Genomic DNA, 17,911 nt, shown 5'->3' on the forward strand with positions numbered 1-17,911 from the left:
GCACATCCCATCTGGTGTGGATCGTGGTACCATAGACTGGGATCGGTACAAGAAAACGGGTAGGGCATCTTTTCTTCAATGCAAGATCACCCTGGTATTGTTGGATATTGAACGTGCATTGGAATGCCCCGCAAGCTGGTAGGAACACCGAGGTCTAACGCGACAACAATCTCTTGCTTATCTACTTGGTTAAACGCTTTGAGTAATATGCACATGTAAAAGAAAAACTCAACTCCAGCAATGCAGCACGGTACAGTTTTTATTAGACATAATTTGCCCAAAGTTTATCATAAACGGATTGGAGGACCGTACAGTTTAACAACCACAAAATGGACTTAACGGGGTGCTGGCTGTTAGATCACATCCACTTCAAAGTACTTCTGACTCCTGGTCACACAAACGTGCCACAAATCGTTCCACAAACAGGCCGGTTGTGTTACTATTTAACTGCACTACATATGAATAAGAACCCAGGGTGCAACGTATATTATTCAGTTCAAACTTTAAGAATGTGAACTACGTACTAACTCTGTAAGCAATTTATCCAAGTGCAAATTCAAATTCAAACTACATGAAACGAATGCAACCGGCATGCACATCCGAGCACAATAGAAGAGTGCTGACGCCCAGAAGAGGTGACATAAAATAATAATAGATACTTCGTTCCATTGCACAACAACAGATGTACGCTAACGCTAAGCAGCCCATTCAGTAACTCCCTACATTTGCAGGCTAACATAACATAACTAAGGACGTTAATATCTAACCGCAGATAAGACGTTCAGAGTTCAGAGCCACCCACAAAAGTAGATCCATGTTAGCCTCTCTAAATCCAGAGCCACCCACAGCACCTGACGAGTATATGTTTACCTGCCAGGTGGCCGAGCCTGATTTGTCCGCTGACCACCACCAGGCTGCAGATACCGTTCGATTGCTTGATCGTAAGCAGAGCCTACCAGGCTCCCCCTCATCTGCCCCGTGGGCTGCCAGTTCGGATCCATCTCGATCTCCGGGACATCGGGGTCCTCGAGCAGGGGCGTAGCGGGAGTCGGAGAAGGAGGTGGTAGACCAGGAGAATGCACACGCGGAACAGTAGGTGCTAGGCCAGGAGACTGCACACGCGGAGCAGTAGGTGCTAGGCCAGGAGACTGCACACGCGGAGCAGTAGGTGCTAGGCCAGGAGACTGCACACGCGGAGCAGTAGGTGCTAGGCCAGGAGACTGCACGCGCGGTTGCACTGGTGGAGTAGACTGCCGGGACACTGCATGCGTTCTCGTTGCCTGGCTCTGCTGGGGAACGTAGAGATGGCCTGGTGTGGCCTGGCTAACTGCAACGCCTCGGTTCACCAGTTGGCCTATTAGATTGTCGAATTGTCGCTGGTCATATTGCTGATATTGTTGAGGGTAGGGAGCTCCATAGGCATTAGCACCTCTACCCTGTCCAGGGCCTCCTGTCGGCGGTCTCATATGCATGAAGGGATTTGCAGCAAGGCCCATAACCCGACCACGTTGATGGTTTGGCATGTTGTGCATATCCTGCCAGAATTATGCAAGTCCATCAAGAAATGTTGTTTATCAAGATAAATTCAATCCAAGCAAAAATACAGAGAAAATTGGTTCCACTTCTTGTTAGTAAGTTGAAACTGGCTGCACTGAGCCCGCAGTCTACAGTAGTGTTACTAAACAATGTCGTTATTGTAGGTGCTTACGCCAACTGACATCCTAGTGCAGCTAACAGCTAATTGCCAAAAACAGGTACTATCATATGCTAAATACTTGATGCGGCTGCAAAACACAAGCGAGATAGTATACAATTATGTAACAGGCCTGGAGCTTTTCAAATGTTTAGGCATCAAGTACTTTTCAAATAACTCGGAACCAAATGAGACATTTTTCAACATCCAAACACTATCATACTACCAGTTATGGAGCTCCGCTGACTTGTCACTTGGTTTTGCATAAAAGTAAAGACATCAACTAGTTCAAATGTGAGTAAATATTCCCTCTGTAAACAAATAGAAGATGCTTTAGATCACTACTCTGACATTTGTTTACAGAGGGGGTACTTAACATGATATGTACAGTAATTTTATTGTGAGATGAAACAATGCAATGCTACACTATGTTGGTAAATATCATTCCAGAGGGCCTTCAGAAGAGTAAAATTACCTGTTGTGTCGACTGTAGATGGAATGGTGAGGAACCATCAGGAGCCCTTGAGAGTGGCCCAACACCATTAACCATCGATGTGATTACACTGTCTGCATTTGTCACATGATGTGCTTGGTAGTTTGAAGAAGGTGAAATGGACTGTGGGGTGGGAGGTGGACAATTCGAGACATTTGGCTGCACCCTTCTGGATGAATTATGTTGTGGCACTGCCAGAGCCTGGACTGCTACAGGCTCTCTCCTGACATTTCTAGTATGATGTGCTGATCGAAGTAAAGAATCTAGCTGTGATTGCATCTGCATAATACTGGGGTATCCTTGTGAAACTTGTTGCATGACAGATGTTAAATTGGAGGTTTCAGAAGGAGAGATGGCACGTGTGGTAGCAGGTTGCATTTGCAGGATATCTCTAGGGAGAATAGACTCCAAGGTCCCAATTGAACTAGAGCCAGGTCCGCCACTAGATGAAGGTAACAAATTTTGGCCAGAAGTTGAAGTTCCACCTCCTACATACATATCTTCTGACTGAGTGGCTGTGCTTAGAGGGAAATTCGGAAGATAGTCCATGACAGATATATCTTGACTATTCAACACAGGCTTCAAATCTTCTGAGGGAGATGCCGAGCTCATAGGCAGATCACCATCATCATCCTTGTTTATTAGGTCTATAACATCTGAAGGAGTTGCATCAGTTTCTACAGTGTCCCCATTCTGCTGAATTGCGTCACCATGTTTATCTGATTTCTCATCATGAACTGAAACAGCTTTCCAAGATCCATCCGGGAATACAAGAACATCCATGATATCATTACCAGTCCCTTGTAAAATCTGAAACAAAAAGGAGATCAATCATAGGAAAACATAATCAGATGAAAACATGTACAGAACTACAGATACATTATACAACTTGCCTTGACCATCTCTTGATCAATTCGAATGTCAATGAAATTTGAAGGAGTATTACAACATGGACAGCGCCAGGTTGGTTTCCTCGAGTTAATATCCATGTAACTGTCATAATCAAAACACTACAAAACACACGCCATATCATTATTTATGTCAAGAAGGAAAAGGCTCAACCCATGAATACAAATAAACAGATGTACCTGATGGTGTTTGCATAGACGCCCTTTAACTGGGGTTTGCACACGCCTAAAACTGCAATAACATACAAAAAACATTTTCAACTGCAGCTCATTAGCATTTTCCGTTCAAATAAGCAGAGATTGAATTTACAAAACCGAATAAACAACAGTCTAGACAGACACATGGAGTATCAGAGTAGTCATTACAATGTGAATAAATTGTCCAAATTGAGTTTGTGTAATATTGAACTCCGCCTATGTCTTCTAGGCATAGCCGGTCCCAAGCCCGGGTAAAGGAGGAGGGTTGTGATAGGCTTGGCGAGCCAACGTAAAAACTAGCCAGTCCCATAGGTATGAAACCCATTTGAGCGAGAATAGTACTAGGATGGGTGACCTCCTAGGAAGTCCTCGTGAAAGGGTTTCATATCTAAGGGTTGTGATAGGCTTGGCGAGCCAACGTAAAAACTAGCCAGTCTTTTGGGTATGAAACCCATTTGGGCGAGAGTAGTACTAGGATGGGTGACCTCCTGGGAAGTCCTCGTGAAAGGGTTTCATATCTAGCCTACCCCAACTTGTTTGGGATAAAAGGCTTCGTAAGTAAGTAAGTAAGTGAGTTTGTGTAATATTGCCACATAGTCACATACACATGCATGATAAACAATTGCAACTTCTACATTGGCAACCAGACACAGAACATAATTAATTAATGGAGATTGATGACAAGGAATAGTTTGTATAGAGGTTCTTTGTCGTATTACATGCAAGAGCTTACTTGTGCCCTTGTAATATATTCCCTCTGTTCCAAAATACAAGGTGCATTAGTTTTTTCAGAAGTCAAACTTGTGCATGTTTGACCAAGTTTTAAGAAAATGTATTAATATCTATAATACCAAATTTGCATCATTAGATCCATCATGAAAAGAATTTCCATATTTTATTTATTTAGTATTGTGGACATTGATATTTTGTTCTATAATATTGGTCAAACATACATATGTTTGACTTGCATGGAAATTTATGCACCTTATATTCAGGAAAGGAGGGAGTATAACAGGATTGAAGGCGGCTAGGCGCCCAAGTTTTATCAATTTAGAGTAAGTAAATTCAAACACAATACAGCAAAGTACATGTCATGAATATACAGTACCTTATGGGGCACTTTAGGGAAACTCTTGATGGCCCTTCAAGTAGCATATCTGAATCTGAATCTACATAAAAGTTCACAATGAGGAATTCAAACAAAAACATGTTATTCCAGATTTGAGTCAAGAAATTGTCAAAGCATAACTTAAAATTAAAGAACTAAACTTAATGACCTACCAGGAAGATCTGTTGTAACTGGTTGGGCATAGTCACCGAGTTTTGGAGCATCAAAAGACATCAAATTGTTCACAACTGCTACAGCTATGATGTAGTTAGCTGCAATATAAAGCTAAATCAGCACATGCTAGAATTTGATGTGTGCTTCTGGAGAAGGAAAACACACAAAACATATAATCATCAAATATACCAGTAAAATATCCAACAGCTTGTACAATGTTTGCACCATATTTGAGCATCTTGGTGATATCAGTGGGGAACTGGGGTCCTGTTTCCTGTTAATTATTTGAAATGCATGAACTAAGCTTGTTTGAGAATTGAAGATTAACCACTGTCGACAGGGTGCACAAGGCTTTGTGATAAAGGCAGAAAAAATGGCAGAAAGTGGAAGGCAACGGTTTTTCTTCAAACAAAAAGTAATTTAGTCAAGGAAGTGGGACACTAACCATTGAAACATTAGTCCTCTTGTCCACACCTTTTCCGTTTACTAAAAAGCTGAAACATAAAAAACATCAGGCATGTGTCTCTTGGCATAACATATCAAGCATCAAAGCAAAGAAGGTAATGCACCTCACATGCTGGGGGCTTGCAATACATGATGAGACATCTAAATTTTCCTTTTGGACAACAACTAGACACTGCAGAAGGTGAAACAACCAATAAATCTACTGGATATAAAATCATGAGACAATGACATTGAAAGACAAAACCAATAAGAGAAATATAATACATACTCCATCCGTTCCAAATTATTCTGAGTTATAGTTTCTCTCAAGTCAGGCTTCCCTTATTCGACCAAGATAAAGAAAAATGTGCTAATATTTGAAAACATCAAGTATATAATAATAATACACATACATTTTATGATGAATCCAATCAAACTAATTTGGTGTTGTAGATATTGGTATAGTTTTCTATAGACTTGGTCAAACTTAGAGGTTTGAGTTGGGCTAGAAATACAAATAATTTGAAACGACGGGAGTAGTCATGAAGTGTTACCGAACTCCCACAATAGCGTTATACTATCCGATCACTCAATAAACAACAAGGGCATACAGAACAGAGATTTTGGAATAATTAGCATACAAGCAGAATCTGTGCAACTATTAGTTGTTATTGACAGCTAGAAACTAAACAAGTTGGTCCCAAAATCTTTTGGACACTATTCCAGAAGAGGTATCATGGTAAAGTAAACAGGACGACAGTGGTCAACATGAAGACACAACAAATTTACAAATATTCAGTTGCCCAGTACTCCCTCCGGTCCTTTTTAGTCTGCATATAAGTTTTGTCCGGAGTCAAAGTATCTCTACTTTGACCAAACTTGTAGAAAAAAGTATCAATATTCACAATGCCAAATCAACATCATTAGATTCATTATGAAATGTAGTTTCATAGTATATATATTTCTTATTGTAGATGGTGATATATTTTAATATAAAGTTGGTCAAACTTTGCAAAGTTTGACTGGACACAAATCTAAAACGCGGAGTTAAAAGGACCAGAGGGAGTATGAAGCCAAATACAACAACAACAAGTCAACAACAAAGCCTTTAGTCCCAAACAAGTTGGGGTAGGCTAGAGGTGAAACCCATAAGATCTCGCAACCAGTATCAAGCCAAATGCAAGAGACATTAATACAATACTAACCGATGTGAACAGAACATGATGCTACATAGTGTTATGTTTAATATTTTAAAAATACCTAAGAGGGTTGCCACTGTGTCAAGCTTTTGGTCAAGAAACTCAAAAGAAAAACATATAATTAAGTGAATAGTATAATAGCAAAACACGAAAATCAGTACATGAGCAGTTTAAATAACATTAAACACTTGTTGAGACAAGCCATGCAGAATACTTAAATGGCATCAACACTTGTTAAAATCAGCACATGGGCAGTTTAAATAGCATCAACACTTGTTGAACACAGCCAAGTAAAATACTTAAATAGCATCAACACTTGTTTAAATCAGTACATGAGCAGTTTAAATAGCATCAACACTTGTTTAAATCAGTACACAGGCAGTTTAATAGCATCAACACTGAAATTTAGTAAAATAAATATTTTCCCTGGAATGGTACTTACAATCTTTTCATGTTTAGGTAGATTTCTATGAATAAAGAAGTCAGCCATCAAAATATCATATCCAACCTGTAAGTACAGACAGGTATATCAAAACCAGGCTACAGCTATGAAACAAAGCTTTGTCGCTTATCAATATATGTCCTCCCACATCAGGATGTAAGAATGCAAAAAAGTGGGCGTGAGTGATTATAACAAATTAGAGAACTTATCAGGAAGAATAGCACATATAAGATAATTTTAATTGAACAGATTGACCACCTTTGCTTCCAGCGAAGTGATTAGACGGTCGAACTTCAACTTAGGATAATACCTACAAGAAGGACCACATTAAAACAAATAAAATGTGTCACAAAGCTAATGAGTGACTTCGGTTGATCATATTATAACCAATGGGTTCAAATATACTCCCTCCTTCCCATAATATTAGAGCGTTTTTTACACTGCACTAGTGTCAAAAACGCTCTTATATTAAGGGATGGAGGGAGTATTTATTTAAATTTGTCTTGTGAATACTAAACCTAAACAACTGAAAATTGGAAATTGAAATTTTAAATTTAATAGCTTAAATTTTTGAAATATACTGACTCTAAGCTACACAATATTTGGATTTCATATTATGTTTCAAGTATTATTTTTACATTTTGAACTCTGAAGCATGATATGAGATATCCGTGTCACCCTGAATTAAAAGTCTGAAGTGTTTAATAAGATAGTAAAACATGTTTCGCGAAAATGGGATTTCCAATCTCACATTTTTTGTGGTTCTAATTTCATTTTGTATTAAGATTTACATAAAACTGACAACAGGGAATGTGATGGCAACATGTAAGCATCCAGAGAAAGAGATTCCCTCCTTACCTTGGCATTACTGTTGAAATGATTTCAAGCACGGTGCTGTCATTAGCTGGCTCGCTACTGTTCGTGCAGAAGCTGCCAGATAGCTTCATGCCAAGATAAATTATAACTAGGTAAGATGATATGGCCATGCCACCACCCAAGACTACAGATATGCAATGAACATAAAAGAAGAAACCAAGCATTTCATACACACCTCATCAGCCATTCTGAGAATATCAATGTAATCTGAAGGCTGAAACCATTTGTTTTTACAAGCATTCTGCAAAACAGCATGTGCATTAACAGATTAACTTTTTAGTGGGAGAGCCACATATTATGTTTGAAAAACAAGCTCAAGAGACAAATTGTAACCTTGGCATATAACATAATCAACAGATGCATGAAAAATTGTAACCTTGGCATATAACCTAATCAACGTATGCATGTAACACTTTGAATCGCTTGAAGCAACTCGAAGGTAAATTATACAGTTGAAGAAATTTAACACACATGAGTAGGATCAATGGATAGATGGTAATTGTTTTTATAGCAAAACATTGGGGTTTTGTTTAGACCAGCTGAACATTGGGTCGAAGCAAATAATATGTTGATGATACATATAATCATATATGCAGTCACGGAAGAAAATGTGTTCTTCTCTAAGTCTGTTTACAATTGGACTTTTCAAATAAACCAACATGAGTGAAACAAGACTATATAAACAGATAATTCCTCGTACGTAATTGTGTTCTGGTTTGGGAAAAAGTTTCTAAGTGGTACTAACACATGACTGGCATGAAAGGTGATTTACCTTGCATGATATGATCAGTACCATGACAGAAGATTGTAGAAATGGATCCTTCCTCAGCTCATATACCTGGTAAATAGTGGTAGAGTTAAAATTAATAGCACAGAATTAAGCAAAATATTGACCACGACTTAATTTACCGCATAAACAAATTATCCACCCACAATGAATGGACAACATAATTCAAGGTCAAAATTCGTAAGTGTACAGCTCATATGCTAGTTACCTCATACAACAAATCTAGAAAATAACAATGTTAGGATGTGTTCCCCAGAAGAACTAAATAAGTTCGAAAATACAAAATATATTCACCCATATCCTGAATAGACGGGCAGTTTCAGGTATTGCATAGAAACAAGTATGCCTGGCAAAGACTATATTACCCCCTTGATTAGGTCACTTATTACCAGAAGAAAAGGCATATGAACAACAGAATCACAAATCTAACATAATTTTTTGTGAAATTAGGAACTAGAATCCTCCAAAGAGTGTCCGCTACTATAGTACTTGAAAGGGAAAATAAGTCACTTCACTTTTTAAGTTAAAAGTTAGACTCTCATATGAGTTTCCTTAACTTTGGTCAACTAGTTATCTCTATGCTATGAAGTTGGTGTACTTGAAGTCTTGAATCAACAAAGCACACTGCTGAGGCCGTGACCCTCTCAAAGAGATGTTTCGGAGAAAACAAAAGATACCAATCTACCATTCATTCATTTAAGTCTCACAATTACACAGCTTGCGCTCTCAACCTATATGTATTGTGTTACTCCCATTTGCTAAACATTGCAATTTAGACCAAAAGGAAGCGCATTCACAGAAGGTCCAAGGGTAAAAAATACCTAGCTTACAATGAAAAACTCAACTGCCGTCACACCAAATGCGTGTTCCACTTCTATAATGCATTAAGGTGATCACAACTAGTAACTGCTGTAGTGAGTCACACGAGCAGTGAATCATGAGTAAGGAAGGGCGGTTATGGTCTAATAATTAGACTCGCCAGCAGAAACTGCCATGTCCGTTTCACCACTATACGAACCGGCCAAAAGACAACAGAAATTGAGAAGACTGCGCGGAACAAAACAAGGGGAATTTGTCCGGCCGAGGAAGGGGACAGACGCAATTTTACCTTTCTCAGAGTGTCTGGTATCTCACTCGCGATCTTAGGAATGTCACCGCCCGACAGCGCGTAATCGATCCCCCTGCAAGCACGCACGCACGGTGGAAAAAAAAACTAGGCGAAGAGCCACTGCGCCACGACGCCGCGGCCAAAAACCCTAGGGAGAATTAGGGGGGACGGAGGCTGGGACGGGGAGAGCGGGATAATGCGGGTGGGGGGAGGGGCGGACCTGGCGAGGGCGTAGACGAGGTGGGAGAGGTCGGCGGGCGCGAGCGCGTAGGAGCCGCCGCGGAAGTGGCCCCTGATCCGCTCGCCGATGGCCTGCAGGCGGACCGCGTTCATCTCCACCGCCTTCTTCAGCTGCTCCCTGGCCTGCTGCTGCTGCTGTTGTTGCTGCGGCTGCGACGGGGGCGCGGAGGGCTGGGGCTGGGAGGCTAGGGCGGCGCCGCCGGACATGCCTCGGCCTGGCTGGCGGCCGCGTGTCTGTCTCTCCACGGGAAGAGGGGAGAGGAGGGGAGGCGAGGCGGCGGGGAGGAATGCCGAGTACCCGTAGCGGAACCGCTGCGGGCAGGTGGGTGGCGCGGTGGGACGGGGGAGTGTGGCGTGTGGATGACGGGGAGGAGAAGTTTATTTACGGGAGAGAAATGTTGGGAATACGCGCGGGGTTCTCGACTTCTCGGTGGGCAGTTGGGAGGCGGAGCGGTGGGGGGCCGTCGGGCCCGCGCGTCAGCGAGCGATCTGGGGGCGGTTCGTGGGAGGGATTTCGCACACGTCGGTTGCCAGCTGGTACGTATATTGTTTTTCCTTGTTAGTATTTTTTTTTATTTTACTAGCAAAAAAGGCCCGTGCGTTGCAACGGGTGAAAATCAATATCACACGCCTTTGCCGTTTCGAAGCTTATCCTCTTTCCCGCCCTTGTCCATGATAGTTGTGATGTCTACGTGATCACAATGAACCCAAATGTGATCAATCCCAAGATGATGCACTGATCCACCACCTAACACACTATCTATGTAGGCTAGCATTAACTGACAAACTCATGTGGAATCACTTATTATACATGGATATCATAATAGATAATGACCAACAGATGAAGAGGTTAAAAATATCACTCTAAGGGGTTGTTTGGATAGCAAGATTATAGAGAACTAGCTCTAGTTAAACGCAATTTCTGTTGTAACAACCAAACATCTTGTTTGGATCGCCTAACTGAATCATGGATAAAGAAAACTGAGTTCTACAAAACCTCAAAAACCCAGCTTATAGAAAAACGACTATTTGGCGTTTTTATATAAACCAGTTTTATGAATACGGTGGCCACATACAGAGCGCATGGTGCCATGGCCGATGTGCTCCTCCTTCTGCCGACGACGACGTCCGCAATCCTCTTCGGGCATGAGCGAGGCGCCGACGAGTGGGTGAGCTCGCCGCTCGGGGCCCAGACGTGGTCGTGGTCGTGTCGCACGACGACGCATCATAGCGCCGCCACGTCCTCTGCAGGCACAAGCGAGGCGACGCTGGAAGTCAGTGCGGCTCAGCGAGCTCTCGCCGCTCTGGCCCGGACATGGCCTTCGTCGTGTGACACGGTGACGAAGCACAAGGGTCGCGATGTGCTCTACAGGCATCAGCAAGTTTACGCTGGAAGTCGGCGAGGCTCGGCGAGCTTGCCGTTCGTGGCTTGAACGTGCCCGTCGCCGTATGGCATGGTGACTTGGCGAGGCGGGAGCCGGGAGCTGCCGCGGAATACAGAATGCCATAGTCGATGTGTTCGTCTTACCGACGGTTGCTACAACCTGATCTCCCCAGCGTACGCGAACGGCGAACAGCATCACATCGTAAGCACTGCCCCCTGCCTAGTCATCCCAGCGGCGCACAGAGGATACTGCTGCATGGCCGGCAGCCTGGTTCGTTGTCATCACCGTCGCCACCGACAGCGCCCTTGTCTCTGTCGCCGTATTTGGGGAAGTGGCCGCAGCGAGGCTGACAGGAGCGCTCGACGGAGACGCTCCCGCTAAGCGCCAGCAGCTCAATAGATCGACCGAAGGAACGTATTGGAATTTTGACTAAGTCGTTGTGTGATGGAGCTGCGTATCCATGCTTTCTTATTTTTCTCATCCAAACAAAGTATTGTACGTGCTTACCTTAACAGAATAACTAACCAAAACTGGTTTTCCTAAAAATTCTCTAAAAACTCGTTTTCTAAAATCCTACTTCTAATTCCCTGTATCCAAACAACCACTAAGGCCGGCTCCAACACAAGAGCATTTAGAATCCCAAGCAAATTAACATGCACAATCATACGGCCCTAGCAGCTACATTGCGTATACTTTTTTTAGTGTCCGACTCTAGGTTATGGGTTGATACCAGGAAAGTTGCCAGGACGATGCAAAATCTGCCAGTATTTTATTCCCAGTGCCCGCATTATACGTGCCCTAACCACGTTTCAAGTGGCAAAAAAGTAATTTTATTTTTTTAGAAAAAACGGACTTGGCTTTTCTGAACTCTTCTTGATCATCTACATCCATATGGCAGGGAGCCTCCCAAAGCTCGGAAGAAAAAGAGCAATCGCGGTGAGGCAGCATATGTTTGTTCCGTCGTGAACATCTTCGAGTGTTTAATAATTCATTTAAAGTATTTTACGAAATTACCAAAAGATTTGAATTCTAATGATTTTGATAATGTAGTTTTTTTTTCTAATGGTAGGTTTGCTCTATTTGGAAGATTATATTTCATTCTCAATATTTTTTTTGCACTATTAAGTCTTGGTCCAAACACAAGAAAATATTATAACTCCCGTGCGGCTGAGCGGCCTACACGCACCTACACGTACACCCATCAGGCCCATCATGTGTACCTCCATGGCTCCACCGTTGGTTTATCCATTCGTCTCCATCGCTGGCTTATCCATTCGCCCCCACCAGGATGCATCTGCATCCATCTTTCCTATTCTCTCGCTCCATCTCTCATCCTCTCTCAAATCTCTCTGACCGGTGGACTCCGTGTGGGCGGAGCGAAGAGGGAGCCAAGCCAGCCGAGCCGACCCCTCTCCTCTTTCCCTTTCTCGCAGCGATTCGCAATTTGCCCCTTCTCGCTCCATCTCTCTTTCTCATCCCGTGCTTCCACCGATATGCGTAGCCAACGACATTTAAGCGCTATGAGACGGCTGCTCGGCGAAGTTCGTTCCCGGGTTGCCGGCGTGTTCAATCGGGTGACTGCATGCAGGCCCGGATGTGAAGCCTCCAAAATCGCTGGTGCCCCCGTTCCACCTGAGTGAGCGCAGCCGCCGGATCCCGTCTTGTCATGTCCTCTCTCTCTCTCTCTCATTTCCTCGTCTCGTTCTAATTCTATGGAGTGCATATGCATGCAGGCCGATGTGAAGCCAAGTCGCTGGCACCCCGTTCTAGACCACCAGATCCGGAGTGCCACCGACGGTTCCTGTCCCCATCACGCCCGCGTCAACGACCGCCAAGTTGCTGGCACCTCGTTCCAGACCACCAGATCTGGAGCGCCGCCGCCGGATCTCGTCCCCATCACGCCTGCGTCAACGACCGCCGCGGAACCCTCCTCGGCTCCTCCTCCTCAACGATTCACGGCAAGAACTGGGACAGCACCGTGCCCTTCCCCGTCTCCAACACTACAGTGCTCGCGCCGTCGGTGCTGTCGTATTTATTATCATTCGAATATGTGTGGATTTGACCCCTTCGATTGCCTTCCCATCATGTTTTGTTCATTCTTTTCTGAATCTGATTCTCATGCCTGGTGCGAATTTTCTATAAATCGTGGTGAGGATTTGTTCCTTCTTTCCCGGTTATAATTCATTGAATCAGCCCCGTGGATCACGTTTGCATGCGTGCGTGATGGTTGGAGTGTGACCACGGGTTAAATACTAAACAACCTAGGGTGTCTCTTGCATAAACGAAACGTTTTCTTGGATAAGTCACTTAGAATAGGATTGCGGGTTGAATACCTAAATCAGCAGGGGCTTTTTTGCAAAAACACCACCGACGGACAACAGAAACCCAATTTTCTTTATTATTAGGTAAAGAGGTAAAGATTTTTTTGAAAGTTTCAGAAAAAAAGTATTTATTTTTGCGTTTGCAGGTAGTATCAGTCTTCTCTTTTGAGTAGTGCTCACGTTTTATTTTGCTTTACTTATATTTTGAAAGCATCAATATATCCATATATTAGGGGTGTTTGGTTCCAGAGACTTTTTTGTGTTGGGACTAAAAGAAGTCCCTAGCAAACCAAACAGGGGGGGCTTTTTTGGGATTTTTTGCTAAAAGTCCTTAGAAGCACCTCCTTGAGAGTCCTTTTTCAAAAAGTCCTAGGGACTAGAAAAAGTCCTAGAACTAGAGAACCAAACACCACCTTAGTCGTATATCACCTGTGCATTAATGACGCTTGACTCATCGGCCTCGTCAAAACCCGCCCCGCATTATCATACGTAGGTTTGCTGTTCGGGGGCGGGTTTGGCTAGAGACCAAAACCCTAGCCGCCGCCAAGAGAGCCAACTTTCCAGCGCCGTTTTCCAGCGGCTCTCCTCCGCTGGCGACCTCTTGGACGTCGGTCATGAGGGGGGTCGCCGGATCCCGGGCATGTGTGTCATTTTTGCTTTAGGTTTAGAGCCCTAATAGCTTAGGTTTTTGGATCGTCCGACGCCTTGACTTCGGCGGCGGCGACGGCGATGCTGAATAAAGAAGTTCCAGATTCTTCTCCGGCGAGGCGATCGTCTTTTATGGTCGGTGATGGATTTGGGAACCAGTCTGTTCAAGCGGGGATATCGTGGCGGCGACGGCATCCTTGTGGTGGACTTGTGTCCTCGGGCTCCGCCGTTGCGATGGCGTCTGCTCCAGCGTCGGCGTGGAGCTTCGGAGGTAGTTCTGGAGCGGATGCAGATCGTGGTCTGCATCGACGACATCTGGAAGACGGAACATATGCTGGGTTCGTGGTTGATGGATGGCAGGTACGATTTCCTACTTCGGCGTCTTAGTCGTGGTGGGGTGTCAGATCTGGAGTTCGATGGCATGTCTGGGGTGTTGCCCCGGTCTGATTCGTTCAACCGGTAATAGTTTCATCTTTGGTGAGCCACCTTGGAGGTTCGCAAAGCTGCATATCAGCGATGGGGCCGCGTCGAGCTCGGATGAGGAGGTGATCCGTCATTTTTTTTTTTGGTGGCTGTTGTGGTGGTGACGGAGGTAGGTGATGGATGTTGGTGTTAAGCTTAGCAATGTTCTGTTATCTTTTCAGTTCTGTCATGTCAGTTTTTACGTGACTTGTAATTTGATCTTTATGATATGAATGAGACACGTATTACCATGCAAAAAAAACCGCCCCGCATTTATGCACGCGGTCCCCCGAATGAAAACCTCCACCATCAAACAATTTATCATCAACAACCAGTCGTTACTCCATATTTTTTTTCTCCCCTCCCCATCCCCTTCTCTGCTCGCGCAAGCTCTCTTCTGCCCTTTCTACTTCGCATAAATAGTTCATCCCTCATTTTCATGTGTTCCTCCGTAGGAATAGTTGGCCTACAATAGAATAGGGAACTGCTTATTATGCTTCTTATGCTTAGCAGATAAGACATTACTTGGAAAAATGCACTTAGACGAGCGTTGTTTACTTCTTCGTTGGTCTGGTTGGAATCCTAGACAGAACATAACACTGCATGGCGGATAGCTCCATCGATTAAATGGTTCATATGCATGTAGTCAACAAATTAACATTATATCAGTGCATTGAAATGTGTGCGCTCTCGGCTCATTATTATATAATGATAAACATACGACATAAGGAGGGGGCTCTTCTCTAGCGCCAACAACTCTCACTGGATCCTGCCAAGATTTGATAGAACACCCAACTCCTCTTCCTCGTTGTGTGTTGCCTCCCTGTGTCATCCCCTTAGCGGGGTTCCTCCTCTCTGCTCCACTTGCTTCCACGCACTTTTGACCCCTTCATCGCGAGAGGATGGGAAAGAGAGAAGGGTGGGGCAGGTGGAGGCAAGAGATACATATCCTATTGCTGCTGATGTGACATTGGGTTGCATTTATTGTCAATTATGTTTTGTAGCCCACTCCATGTATTTACGTGGGTATTTGCAGCTCTATGACCGTGTATCCGTTCATATTCAATCAATCACTTCATCAAATATGCAACTCAAAGCTCTAGTGCTCGTTGCGGGACTATTGTGTGTAGGTGGGTGGCATGGTTGCTTTTGGTGGGGTGGGGGTTTGGGGGAGTGTGGCGTATGATGACAAGGAAGAAAAGTTATTCATGAGACATGGGACAGAAAATGAAAAAGGAAAATATATGCGCAAGGTTCCAGGTGGCGATGGGCTGTTGAGAGGCGGATGGGTAAGGCGTCGTGGGGCTCGTGTGTCAGTGAGCAATTCGAGGACGGTCCATGGGGGAGATCTCCTAGGTTTTGATTGCCAGCTGGTACGTATATTGGTTTTCCATCTTATTTTTCCGGGTATATAGTAGTATCAGTTTTCTCTCCGAGTAGTGCTCTATTTTGCGAGGGAAGTGCTCATGTTTATACAACAACAAAATAGTTAGGAAAAAAATTGTGCCCCTCATTCTCACACCCGGTCACTCGCAAGAACATGCTGAGGGGGCTATGCAGTTGTCAGTACGTGTAAGATCGAGGAGCCCACGCACGTTGTCATTCCTTCTCTTTCAACTCCCTCTGTCTATTACCTAATGTGGGACGCGTACAAGCTCAAAACATATGGGAAGCACACACCCTCAAACATATGATAGACGCACACATGCATCTTTTTTTTCAACTTTTCGTCCGTGCGGAGTTTCCACTATCAATTTTCTTTGTGTAAGATCAAGATTATACAAATGAAATACGTGATCATCTTCTTCTAAATTTAGCTTCATGGTACTCTTCGCTCAAAATTCATTGCACATTAAATTTTTCTATTGCAACTTTTTGACCCATATCTCTACTATTATATGGGAGTTTGTAGGTTCGCGGCACCTCCCGTCACCCCTCCACGCTTGTTTATTCTCCCTCCCACAGAAAATCAAGTGATTCCCTCGACCCTCCATGTTGGTTTTCCCCGTCCGCTTACCTTACTTTTTCCTCCTCACGCCTCCCTGTTTGGAATAATCCAAATCAGATCGGTATTTCCTTTTCTTGTCCTACTAAAAACCATGTCCTGCATTAAATCAATCAAATCTTACCAAAACCATGTCTTGCATTAAGTCATCAAATCAAATCTTACCAAAACCTCAACTAAATCAAAAACTTTCTTTCCTTTCCCTACCACACCTAAATCAATTCAAATCTTAGCAGAACTTCAGCTAAATCAAAACTTTTATTACCTTCCCCTACACATATTCAAATCAAACAAAATCTTACCAAATTTTGTAATACGGTGCATGTAAGGTATATATCAGACACGATTGGTTTTGGCACTTTATAATATGTATATGCTCACGTTGCAACGCACGGGAAAATATCTCTGCTATTAGATGGGAGTTCATAGGTTCTCCTCACCTCCCTTCACCACTCCAGGCTTGTCTGTTCTCTCTCCCACGGAAAAACCAACTGTTTCCCTCGTCTCTCCATGTTTGTTTTCCCCGTCCGCCTACGTTAGTTTTTCCTCCCCACACCTCCCTATTTGGAATAATCTAAATCAGATCGATATTTTCTTTCCTTGTCCTACTGGAAACCTTGCCCTGCATTAAATCAATCAAATCTTACCAAAACCATGCCTTGCATTAAGTCATCAAATTAAATATTACCCAAACCTCAACTGAATCAAAAAACATCTTTTCCTTCCCCTACCATACCTAAATCAATTCAAATCTTGCTATAAATTTAGTTAAATCAACACTTTTATTACCTTACCCTACACATAATCGAATCAAATAAAATCTTAACAATTTTTTTAATATGGTGCATGTAAGGTATATATCAGGCACGGTTGGTTTTGAAACTTTATAATATGTATATGCCCACATTGCAACGCATGGGCAATTAGCTAGTTAGTATAAAAATGTTGTTAATCAAAAGGAGAAATAAACAATTTGGAATATGAAAATAATTATATAAATTATATATCATAGAAAATGCATAGTAATATAGTGACCGTTGGTAAAATTCTTGTTGCATTAGCAAACCTTTGATCGTGAAAAGGTTCATCCCTGGACCCTTTGTTCGACAATTGATCATATAAACTCCATATCATACAAAATATCAAGTTGTAGGGTAATTGTTGGTCAAAGATATGCCATATACACAACCTTTAGTCATGGAAGGGTTAATCTCTTTGTCGTATGTTCACTATAGAATGTAATACACAACCTTTGACCATGAGATGGTTAATCTTTGGACACCATGTTAACCAAATTTAATATGCAAACTACTACGTTCACTATACTTCGTTGGACTTTTTGTCGTCCAACTACCCTGTTGTCATGCCGACCACTTGTAGGAGCGTGTTGAGGGGACCGTGCGGCCGTTGATATGCATAG

The 17,911-nt window shown here is 43.1% G+C and overlaps 1 protein-coding gene and 1 long non-coding RNA gene across 2 annotated transcripts; one reads left to right on the forward strand and one right to left on the reverse strand.

Moving 5' to 3' along the window:
* Positions 1–620: 620 nt before the first annotated feature.
* On the reverse strand, positions 621–10,033 carry LOC123163142 (E4 SUMO-protein ligase PIAL2). Its single transcript, XM_044580902.1, has 16 exons — positions 9,651–10,033; positions 9,431–9,503; positions 8,308–8,373; positions 7,711–7,776; positions 7,518–7,600; positions 6,918–6,969; positions 6,660–6,725; positions 5,144–5,211; positions 5,020–5,068; positions 4,764–4,848; positions 4,574–4,672; positions 4,401–4,461; positions 3,275–3,326; positions 3,080–3,196; positions 2,169–2,996; positions 621–1,535 (listed from the first exon to the last, which is right to left on the reverse strand). Exons 1-16 carry the CDS (start codon positions 9,875–9,877, stop codon positions 867–869), a joined length of 2,661 nt encoding a protein of 886 aa, XP_044436837.1. The 5' UTR covers positions 9,878–10,033; the 3' UTR covers positions 621–866.
* Positions 10,034–12,328: 2,295 nt separating this feature from the next.
* Positions 12,329–13,247, forward strand: LOC123160372 (uncharacterized). Its single transcript, XR_006480148.1, has 2 exons — positions 12,329–12,691; positions 12,789–13,247. It is a non-coding gene; the product is annotated as an uncharacterized lncRNA (long non-coding RNA).
* Positions 13,248–17,911: the final 4,664 nt, after the last annotated feature.

The sequence above is a fragment of the Triticum aestivum genome, chromosome 7B, assembly GCF_018294505.1.
Source record: "Triticum aestivum cultivar Chinese Spring chromosome 7B, IWGSC CS RefSeq v2.1, whole genome shotgun sequence".
NCBI classification, from domain to species: Eukaryota; Viridiplantae; Streptophyta; class Magnoliopsida; order Poales; family Poaceae; genus Triticum; species Triticum aestivum.